Raw genomic sequence first — 12028 nt, 5'->3', positions numbered from 1 at the left:
AGGGACATTCCCCAGTGTTCCATTTTGATCATCCTAATACTAATTTTTGTTCTAAATTTGTTTAAAACAAAGACATTTGGAGAAGATTTTGAGAATGTTGCATGAGTACTGAAACAAAGATTAATTCAAAATAGAAAATCTAAAATATTAGTCCTCACCATTACAAGGTGGGACTAACAAAACCCAACTGCTTTAATTGATAAATAAAGTGAGAAAATTAAGATAATGGAACATAATTGTGTGCTTTAAAAAAACATTTGAATTTTATAAATAATAAATAAAAAAACGCAACTTACAATTCCATAATAGATGTCCTCTTCTATTTGATCTTAGATCTCAACAAGAAGAATACTTCAATCAATTCAGCTCAAATCCTTGAACAGTTCAATATATATTATAAAAGGACAGTCATAAATATGCAAATTTCATTATTAGGAAGTATCATTATCATTACGCTTTAGCCACTTTAATAAAAGAAATATTAAAAACATGTTTTCCCAAATGATGCGCTCTATAAAAATCAAAATGAACGACGAAAGCACATAAGAACGTGAAAGGCAATGTTGTTAAAGGTGGCTGAAGGATAGAGAAATTCTGTCTGATCTGATGGAGGAGCCAGAGCGTCAACTTTCATGTGATATGTCATTAACCCTTTATTCTCTAAGTCAAATGCTCCCAAGGTATCTTTTGTCAGTCATTTTTTGTGCATAAATGCTGCGAAGCAAACAGCCTCTGTACAGATAACAAGCATGGCACGTAGCAGAGCTAAGGTATTTCTATTTGGCGCCATTGCTTGTTTGTATGCGAGCGTTTGTTTATCAGACGACCAACTAAAGGAAGAAACGGTTTTTTCAGTTGGGCATTACTCTGACAAAAACCCACATTCAAGGGCTTCATTTTTCTCCCGGGTTCCCAACCTAGTGTGGATTAATACTGGAAAGAGTAATGAGAATCCCGCGATTCATATGTTCGGTGAAGGGGATGATAGTGAAACGATTGATTTGTCACTGCCTGGCGAGGGACTGAACGGAGAACAGGGCTCTTCTTTTTGGGCAGAAAAACTTCATTCAAAACAATACACTCCCGCCCAATCCCCATCTTCACCATCTCCCTCTTTAGCACCTCCTAGTCCAGTACCCAATTCACCTCCGCCTGTTGCCCCAACACCCTCTCCCTCTGGAGAGTCCCCGTCTCCATTGCCACCCTCTGCCTCCATTTCACCTACACCCCCTGTGGCCCCTTCAATCTTTCCACCGTTTTCCTACTCTCCTTCACCAACCTCCTTTCCCCCCTCCACAGCACCTTCATCTACTCCTTATCCATTCCCACCATCACCCACCTCTCCGCCAACCCCTATCTTTCCTCCCTCTGTTTCACCACCCATCAATCCTCCCTCTGTTTTTCCGCCTGTCCTTCCACCCTCTCCCTCTGTCACACCTCCCACTTTTCCACCCTCCGCATCTCCTTCGCCCTATGTGTCACCTCCAATCTTTCCGCCCTCTTCATCATCTTCCCCTTCTCTACCCCCTTCGATCTTTCCACCCCACCCTCCTTCTCAATCACCCTCACCTTCGCCTTCGCCTTCGCCTTCGCCTTCGCCTTCGCCTTCTCTCACCCCTTCCTCGGTTCCAACCTCACTCTCTCCTTCTCCTACTCCTACTCCATCTGTCACTCCACCTCAGCCCTTGCCCTTGCCGACTCCCACACCTTCTCCTTCTTCTCCAGCACCTTCAAGCCCTCTTCCGGCCCCAATCCCTTCACCAGTTCCTACCCCGTGGAAAATATCAGTACTCTCAAATTTGATCGTTCCAAATGGAGCATCGCTAGAACCTGACTTCAACCCCTTTGTATTCAACTACAAAGTGTCATTTGATTCTAATGTCAGAAGATTTGTTGTCGTTGCATATCTTCCTGAAGATGACGAGGTATGGTTGTCAAATGGGAACTATCTGTTCTTTTATTCTTTTTCTGTTTACTTTTATATAGCTGTACATTTCAATGCATGTTACTAATTTTTAGTACAGCCAGGGTACTTAATTTTTCGAAAGGCACATTTCAAGGCAATACTTAGAGCGCTTCAGTTCAGAATTTAGGTGTTGGCTAGTAGTATAGATCATTTTGCCTACTGTTTCTGCAATGAATGTTTGGGATGATGGTCTAATTTTTAGGGCCTTTTTGTTATCACCTACATTTTTGATAAGATTTGTATCGCTCAAATTCATGTAATGCATATATCCCCAACAGGAGGGAACCGTATGCATATTTATTTTCCAATTAGGTTTTAGAACACCCTATATTAGTCACTGTATACCATTAATAAACTAAAACACGATAAAGAATCCCCTCACCGCTGATGATCACTGTCCATCATCATCTCCGTTGCTTGCGACATTGTTCTAGTTTTTTGATTTTTAAGCCAAGATTTACTCAGCTTTGATTAGCATTCTTAATTTTGTGGACCCCATGAATATGGTAAATTTTAAGAGCGCTTTCGGAGGAGTATGATTAAAGATTTGTTCTATATACAGTATCTTAGTGTATTGCAATGTGAACCAGAGGATCTTCATGAAAAATAGGTGTTTTGCAATATGAACCCATAAAATAATATTGACGACTAAAGCTCACTGTTGAAAGAAGTTGGGTACTTGCACATGTTTAGGTATTTCTGTTATAGTGGAAAGTTTCAATGGAATGGGTTAGGATGAACAATTCCAACAATCTATTCAGTGGATAAACCTGTCACCGATAGAAGGCAATATATCAATTTTAATATCCATTTTAGGGAAATGAAGCTTTTCAAACCATTTTCTTTTTCATTTGAAAGAAAATACCAACTATTTTTAGCCCACGTATCAGCAAGTATTTCATATTATTTATCTCTTTGATGAGCCATAGCTGAGAAAAGAAAAGAAATTCTGAATCACTGTTGGTTTGCAGATTTTAGCCGACTTTACAAACTTACGAGATCTACTCCTATATGTGCCCATTCACATAATGATCATAAATATTTCTATTTCAAGCTGCTTAGCTTGGAATGCACTCTTTTTATTGAGCAAAGCTTCTGCCTTAACTGCCCCAGTTGGTGAGGCCACCAACAGGAGACCTTATTCCCACTTCTGAGGGAATTTGAACAGAGCACCATAAATGCCCAAATTACAGTAAGATGCTGCTACTTAGGAATGCAGTTTATAGAACTAATTAATAAGAAACATAAACAATGAATGACTTTATAATATATTCTATGCAATTACGTAATCTAAATCGTTACACCCTTCACATTTCTTGAAGACAATACCATTCATTTCTTTCCAATTCAAGTGACACTTAAATAGGTTATAGTGAACAATTATAGTTTTCAACAATCTAAAGATTATAGTGAACAATTATAGTTTTCAACAATCTAAAGAGTTGATAGATTTGTCACTGATAAAAGGAAATATATCAAACTGAAGTTCCATTTTAGGGAAGTGGTTTCAAACCATTTATTTTTCATTTGAAAGATAAGGAAAACTATTGTTTACCCACCTTTTAGCAACTATTTCATATTATTTATCACTTGGATGAGCCATAGCTGAGAAAAGAGAATAAATAAATTGCAATTACTGATGGATTGCAAATTTGAGCCGACATTAGAATCTTGTGAGATCTACTCCTATATATGCTCATTCACATTATCATCATAAAAGTTTCTATTTCAAACTGCTTAGCTTGGGATGCACTCTTTTTATTGACGAGAGCTTCTGCATTAACTGTCCCCAGCTGGTGAGGCCACCTACTGGAGACTTCATCACTACCTCTGAAGGGATTTGAACACAGCACCTTAGATGCCCAAACTACAGTAACTTGCTACTACATAGGATTGTACTTTTAAAGACTAGTTAAGGAGAAGCATAAACAATGAATGACTATATAATTCGTTCTATGCAATAATGGTCATCTAAATTGCTAGACCTTTCACATTTCTTGAAGAGAACACCGTTTTTTGCTTTCTAAATTGAGTGACACTATAAAGTATGTTTGAAGGATCACAAGAACAGTTGACCCAGGTGATTGATCTAATGGAGTTAATGTGTTTTCAGTAGCAGGGAAAACTTTTGACAGTCAATTTCAAATTGAACTAGTACGATCCTTTGGAAAAAGGCTGCATTTTGGATTGATCTCATATAAAACATTTAATGAAGGAAATATTCTGTCTCACACGTTTACAAGCTCCTGTACAAAAGAGATCTACCTTTGGAGGACTTATTTCCCATATGCTGTTGGAGAGAAACAAACTTTCAACTTTGACTTTGACAGAAATCAATAATAAATTACTTGCACGTTTTCTACTATAGCAATTTGATTTACAATTCTTTGCCACAAAGGCAGTACAGTTATTTATCCTAGATGGAAATAAACGCCAAATTTGTTGGAAAATAGGTTATCCATTTAATTTTGTAGAAGTTCATTTTTTTAATTTTGCCTTTTTGCGGCTGACAGGAGGATTTTAGTCCACTTAAATGAAATTGATGCTGTCAATTTGATTTATATCAAATCCTTACCTAAACAGAGAACAGCAAGCCATGTTAAGTATCATGCCCCACCATGAACTTAAGATGTGACTGGTCAGAAAATTGTTTTATTAGTAAGACTTCAAAATTTTCTGCTGAATTCTGATTGAAGGAATGAATGCACTAAACTAAAATAAACCTGGAGCAATACATGGCGCTTCTGTGCAGCGACAACAAACAAGATATATATATATATAATCATCTATTTATTCCACAATCAATCAAATGTAAAGTTGGAGGAAGTATGGAAGATGTGGTTTACTGGCTCAGCCGAACTAAGTACAGCATCCCAAAGGATGGAATTGGTCATAATTAGTCATTCCTGCCTCTTGTGGGTCGAGAGGCAAATTAATTACCCCAAGGAATGGAACTGGTCATATTTGGGCATTCCTGCTACTAGTGGGATAAGAGACAAGTTGACACAATGAGAATGTTGCATGCTCTCAGGCTTAGTTTGGCTGGGCAGTTTAATGGTGCCCTTTCGAGTTTCCTACCAAAACTAATCTACGATTTCTTACGAGAGGGTTAGCGAGACATAATTTCTACCTGAAATGACATATTTGTTCATTATCTCTCAAAATTTCTAATGACTAACAAAGTTCACTTTAGCATGTGGTTGTTGGAATTGTTATTCATGTGTAAAAACAGGTATACTCCAATTTGGGAACATTGCAGTGAGCAGTTGTAAGTCTTAAATCCAAGGTGTGAGCTCTACATGAAATGCAAATTCTCATTAGATTAACAAAAGAAATTGGTGGAGACATCCTTAATCTAGTCATATGACTGAACACCATGCCAAAGTAATAAAAAAACATGAATTGCAATGTGGGATAAAGAAATTAGAAAAGAAAATCTACAAGTTTCAGATTACCCATGAGGGTGATATCATAAACGAATTAAACCCACTAATATGAGATCAGAAGTAAAATTATGCAATTTGCATACCCAGGAACGGTTGGAACAAGAGCAGATGTACATCTGACAAACAATGCACGGTGTAGATTGAAAGCTTTAGTATACGTATACTTTAATTTGGACAAATACATGTACTGCATGATGATGAAGTGAATCATATGGTCTATTTCTAACACTGAAAACAACCAGGCCATCAATTCAGCCTATAGCTACTTACAAGATATCTATAAGATCTGTCAAAACAAAGAAGATAAAGCTAAACAAACTTGAAGAAATTACTTTCACACACAACATATACAAACCTTCTAGCTTAATTAACAAAGGGAGTTAACATTTGGCCCACCTAGTTTTTCAATGCCTTTGATATGAATCTCTCATTGTCACTAGGTATTCTTTTCTTTAACAGCTGCATGTCTCCCAGCATTATCCAATTGTATAAATCCAAGCCAGAAGTAATTACAAACAAGAATGATGTATTACATGGAGAAATGAGAAGCCCTAACTCAAATTGAGTGAAAACCCAAAATGAAGAGAAAAGGGCCAAAATTCGGAAAGTGCAAACAAAGATCTGGCAATTGTAGCAATCCCGCTGCGATTTCAACAAGCCACTACCCACAAAGATTGGACAACTGAAGAGCACTTGACAAGTATAAATTAAATTTCTCCAAAAAAAGTTTGGAGTGAATTCTCAATTTGCAAACTCAAAAAGTGAGTGAAAATGAATTCAACTTCAGATTATAAAAGGACTTTTTCAAAAGGGCATTTCTCCAATTTAAAATCAACTAAATTTAAGTTAAAGACCAACTCAAAACCCTTAAGGTTCCCAACATTAAATTAATTAATGGAATCCCTGGTTGTCATTACCGGATCGTATGGGTATTGGACACCATTGAATCCCCAGTTGCCATTATTGGCCTGAGCGGGTAGATGGTACTAGTGAACCCCCAGTTGTCATCATTGCCCTGTGCGGGTAGCTAGAATGACTAGATCTACGATCAAGCCATGACATGATTATGTAGCTATGGGTGACTTGTGGGGGTATTTATACTCCCTATGCTTGGGACTATAATACCTAGGTCCAATAACATTGTGTAGCACCTTGGTTTTTTGTTGTGCTTATGTTGCATTTTGGTTATGCATCTACATGTCGAGTGTTCTCCGTGTCAGCTCTTTTGTGAGCCTTGATTTATCTACATTTTGTATGCATTGATTGCTACAAGTGTATGCCTACATTCCCTTATATACTTGCTTCCTTGTTTGGGCCATGTGACTACCTCCATGCACACAGTGGGTGGGCGTGAGGGTGCTACATGATTGGGTTGTGTGACCAACCACTGTTGGGGACCGATGCACATGTGGGATCGAGAGACTCAGTGCTTGCATGATCACTTGTCTCTCTCTTACTTTATTTCATGCATATGCTCATGCTTCTTGTTATTAGATTGTGTAATTCTTTTAAATGACTTAGATTGATGCTATCGAGTGAATTTGACTTCAATAGTGTGTATCTAGTATGTCTTGGTGTGGAGTTTGCTACATTTTTTCCGTACATTGGAGTTGACAGGTTTTTAATGCATTTTCCCTTGTTTTGGGTATTTTTACGCACTCACTTATTGCCCTTGTGCATTTGACCCTTATTTCTACACATTTGTTCACCGTTCCTTTACATTTGTTCAATATTCCTTTGCATTTGTAGTATGTTTATGCACTCACCACAGAGGGTGTTGGCTTGGGTTTGGGTAAATGGCGAGTATATTTTTAGATACTCTTTACCCTCATGGTAGTTTGACCTAATCAAAGTTTATGCATTGTCTTTATAGGAACACTTTTCAATTGGTGCTTAAAATGAGCCTCCATTTAGTTGGATTTGAGGATTGACTTAGTCTCCTCTTTGGGTAGCTGTGCGCCATTGAGCAGCTTTGTTCCTTGGAGCTCATTGGATGACATCCAAGCTCTTGAGAGGCAAGGAACTTATATATTTTAGTTCCGATTGCCTATGTTGGGTTGTCTTGGAATCCTTGGAAGTGTGTGAAGATTTTTGCTTGTGCACGATCATCATGTTCATATTTATGTTTGTTGTTATGTAATGCAAATGACGTGATATTATTACACAAATAGTTTCGTGCATGTTTTACCTTTAGTTCCGAGGGTTCCTTGTTGAGGGATTACAACCTTCTTGCACAAGATGTACAAACCATCTCGCTGAATTAACAAAGGAGTTAACATTTGGCCCATGTGGTTCTTCATTGCCTTTGATATGAATCTCTCATTGTAACTAGGTCTTGTTTCTTTCAACAGCTGCATATCTCCCAAAATTATCCAATTGTATAAATCCAAGGCAGGCTTTGCTTAAAATGAATAAGTTAAGGCAATAAGGTGGGATTATAGATGTAATTTTAAGGAAAGATTAACTAATATCGTAAGATGCTGAGGTGAAATGAGCAATTTTAGGTTTCAGTGACTAGCAAGGTTAACTTCAAATCTAGACCACAACTGAATGTATGGATTAATAAAGATGAATAATAGGAATTGTGATGGATTAAGGTGGAGAGTATAGTTATAACCAGCTACTGGATCTTCAACCATGCGAGTTAACATGAGATGAATGGTTAAAAGTGATACACTACGAAGTTTTCATGTATATATTTAGAATCCATTGTTTTATATCTCTTTTATTTCCGACACCATGCTTCTATTATCTAGGCCTCTCTTCAAGAATTTTTGTCACCTGATCAATGGAATGTCCTTTGGTATTGTCCATCTAGATTCTACACAATTTGAGCTGTGAATAATCTACATTGTAAATAATTGGTATATAGGAATGGTAAGTTGCAGGAATTTATGAGTTAGTGTGCACTGTGAACTATTAAGATTGAGGTTTCATTAACCTAGCAAATCCGTACTAAATTTTATGTGTCTTCAATACTAATTAGGGTGTACCTGGAGGCCTAGGGTTTAATTGGAGAAATAACTTTTAAATTAAATACTTTTAGAATCTTGATGCTAATCATATGCATTCATGAGGGAGTTAAAGCGCTACAGTGGCATTTACAGTTGACTTTAGACTCTTTAAAAGCATATTCTCATTACTGTGTGCTAGAGAAAGGAGTGGATAATCTTGCTATACTTAAGAATATGGGCTGTTGGGGTATTATGAGTCAAAGATGCTTTTTTGGTTGGATTTTCTATTTGAAGATTAATTGATTGAGGCCTTGTGATTATATATGTGAAGTCATCAATTGAATTTAATATTCTTGGAAGAAGGTATTCAAGATGAACATGGTATTTTTGTATGATGCCATGGTTTTGGTCTCCAACTTTGACTCTATATTAGAGGCAGGAGATAGTAGTTTGACATCATTTCTAACAAGCACAGTTGCTGGAATGCTATTAATATGTTAACTTGTTAAGTGAAGTGTGTTGATATTCTACCATGCTCTTTGAAGATTAATACATACTTCTCTCTTTCTGTGGAGTTTTTCCCAAAAGTGTTCCTTGATGTAAATCTTGTGTTAGTATGCTTTGCTTATTTATGCTTCCACATTTACTATTTATATTTTGGGTGATCTTGTACTAAGGAGTTAATTCTCAGATTTGCATACACATCAGAAAGTATTCTTTTTACTACAGTTATTTCACCTTCCTTTTCATCACAGATACATATGAGATTCTTAGTATTTAAGGAAAGCAAAAGGCTGGGACAGGGATGTATTACCATGCACCTTTGACAATAAGAGGTTCAGATTCATGAATGTCTGGAATATTAAAGGAGTTAAAATTGAGTAAGAAATTTGGTAACATCATTTTTTTGCAGGGACACAATAGGTATTGTAGGCAAGTTGCCTATGTTTTTGCATTTCCATTCACAGGCCAGCATGTAGAAGACGACAACAAATGTGAATCTTCATGTTACTATACTTTTTTCACATTCTGACTTAAACAATAGTTATATTTGCAACAATAAGTATGAAAACATGGAAAATTGCATTCTAAGTTGTTGCCAACAATTTGACTACTTGGAAAACATTACATAAGAAATGCATATTACGGTACTCATTAAAATACCTTATTTGTAATATCAATGGGAAGCTGATTGCCTATTTGAGCCATGAGTAACTTCTCCTTAGAAAACGTTTACATTGTTTATCATACCTTTTAGGGAGAAATAATGGAGGCTTGCAGCTATTGATGTCAAAGTCCAAGAATGTTTGATCGAGTTGTATTATTGCCAACTGAGGAATCCTCTCATTCATTATTAAATTTAACTTCAGTGTAACACAAACGATACTATTCTTATTGGAAACAGGTCTAGACTCTATTTGGTTGTCATGTTAATCTAGAGTTTTAGAATCATAGTATTATTCCATTTATACAGGAATAAGTCTCTTTACCAAATGTTTATTGATTTATATATAGCTGTGTAGTGATATTTTTCAATACTAGTACCACATGAAAGCTCGTATGTTTTTGATAAATCACGAAACACTTATTTACTAACAAGCTTAAATGCCATGGGTGCAGGATTACAAGAATTTGTCGTTGTTCATAGGGTCTGTACCATTGCAATCCGGAGAAAAGAGCCCACCATTGAAACTTGGCAAAAGAGGAGAAACTGTAACATTTCACATATATGTGAGAGCAGTCAATCATGTGCCTAGCACATATGTGCTGTCCGTCACTAGAGGTATATGCTTTATCATTCTTATGTTTCTGTTTGCTTGCAACATGTTAAAATACCTTATCTCTTCCTAGAAAAAGCTAGCAAATACTATGAGACCAGCAATTTGAATAGATTCTTTATGAGAATCATGTGCCATGATTAGTATATAATATATATTATATAGTCTTCTATTTCCTTAGCTAAAATATATCAGCACGATTCTAGCTGCTATCGGTGTTCTTGTAATATCTTGGAGACAACTTCATGCATATAATCTATTAACATTTTCAGATTAGCAATTCATAATTTAGCTTTCTAAGCAGCATTTGTCTCCTAGGCCTCCATCATTGGCCCTTGTTGGAGGAGTCTTCATTTCACATGGTTATTCATATTGCGTTAATTAGCTTAGTTTTACTGAATTATCTAGGGTACCCAGTTTTCTCTCATCCATCTAGTTGGCATGTTTATTTTCATATTTTTTTTCTTCGATTGGGAACCTCGGCTTTTTAGCCTGGTCTGAGCCCCAAGAGATCACTTATGGAGGATCTCTTCCCTCAAGGCCACTTCTTGGGGATCATCATTCCTCATGAGCTGAATGGCCCAGCCAAGGCACAAGTGCTGCGAGTGCAATAGTTCAGTTGGGTTTGAACCTTCGTGGCCTCTTCACCAACAAAGTGTTTTTAATAGGACATGAAATTTCGTAAGACTTTTGTATTTATTTATTTTGGCTGTTGGAATTTCTTTTAGCACTCTAACTGGCTTTTGTAACTTTACTTTTGACTCTTGAGCCCCATTGATCAATAATGTTATCCATGGATATTTATATAGTTTCTTTCTTTAGAAGACATCGATTTTGGAGCATTACATGTTTTTGCCTGTAAATGTTTTCTTGTTGACATCAAGTCTTTTGAGTGGTTCTTGCAGAAGCTGGCCATAAAGGACTGGGAACTATTGCAATTATATTTGTGGTCTTGGCATGCATAGTGGGAGCTCTGAGTCTCATGGTACTTGGCTGTGCTGCATATTTCTATGCACGTACTGGAAGAATGCTGCAACTAAGAGATTTCCAAATTCTTAGAGGAAGAGACGGCACTCTTTATAGTCCACTTATAGCATCAGGAGTTACTAATGATGATAGTAGGCTCTGAATTGATATAGAAGGGGAAACCTTTCACCCTAACAAGAGCCAGTTAGAAGGAAGATACAAGATTGTGAACCAAAGTTTTCGGCTTGAAAGTCCCTTTCATAACATAAAATAATGCTGCCGATCATCTAACTTTAACAGTCAATTTTGTAAAGAGATTTGACATAACTGGGATTCTATAGCTGACAATGATAACTATTTTCTTGGAATGTATATCATTGGAGCATTAAGACACACTACTAATACAGATAAACTCTGCAGTATTCATAGCATGTTTTCTTTGTTTTTTCATATTTTGGTTAGTTTTGTTACGCGGTAGTAACATGCTACCCATTCTAGTAGCTCAAAGAGAGGGAAGGAAAGTAATAGGAAAGAGGCTGCCTTATGATTTTAAGGCCATTGAAATATTTTGGAGTGGTGAACTAAGAAATCCATCCACACGAGAATGGTTGGTTCACGAGGTGAATCTGTTTGTTTGGTACATTTTGAAATATTATCCTAATCTATAATGTGTCCTTTCCCTCAACAAAGTCATTTCTTACTTAGTTATGATCATGTAGTGCATCCTTTGATAACAAAGCTTGGAATTCTATGGATGTATTGTAACCTTATGTTATATGTTTTGTACCTTAAATAAATCTAGAAACAGATTAAATAAACATAAATATAAAATATTCAAAAAGAATTAACAAAAATGGAGGTGTTGTAAATGAAAATGGATATTAGGTAGAGTTTAGAGTTATAAATAATATTTCCATA

The 12028-nt window shown here is 36.5% G+C and overlaps 1 protein-coding gene across 1 annotated transcript; it reads left to right on the top strand.

Moving 5' to 3' along the window:
• The first annotated feature begins 427 nt into the window (after positions 1-427).
• Positions 428-11799, top strand: LOC149553319 (uncharacterized). Its single transcript, XM_089788780.1, has 3 exons — positions 428-1925; positions 9987-10149; positions 11050-11799. The coding sequence occupies exons 1-3, from the start codon at positions 750-752 to the stop codon at positions 11271-11273; spliced, it is 1563 nt and encodes a 520-aa protein (XP_089644906.1). The 5' UTR covers positions 428-749; the 3' UTR covers positions 11274-11799.
• The last annotated feature ends 229 nt before the right edge of the window (positions 11800-12028 follow it).

The sequence above is a fragment of the Cupressus sempervirens genome, chromosome 6 (genome assembly GCF_028749045.1).
Source record: "Cupressus sempervirens isolate cs-2001-9-10 chromosome 6, ASM2874904v1, whole genome shotgun sequence".
In the NCBI taxonomy this organism is placed as follows: Eukaryota; Viridiplantae; Streptophyta; class Pinopsida; order Cupressales; family Cupressaceae; genus Cupressus; species Cupressus sempervirens.
Note: the sequence above shows the minus strand (reverse complement) of the source record. Positions and strands in the feature narration are given on the sequence as shown.

Bases quoted from the DNA above. Each gene is read 5' to 3' on its own strand.
- LOC149553319 (XM_089788780.1), top strand. From the start codon at position 750: ATGGCACGTAGCAGAGCTAAGGTATTTCTATTTGGCGCCATTGCTTGT. The intron at 1,926-9,986 runs GTATGGTTGTCA...CCATGGGTGCAG, and splicing joins ATCTTCCTGAAGATGACGAG to GATTACAAGAATTTGTCGTT. The intron at 10,150-11,049 runs GTATATGCTTTA...TGGTTCTTGCAG, and splicing joins TGTGCTGTCCGTCACTAGAG to AAGCTGGCCATAAAGGACTG.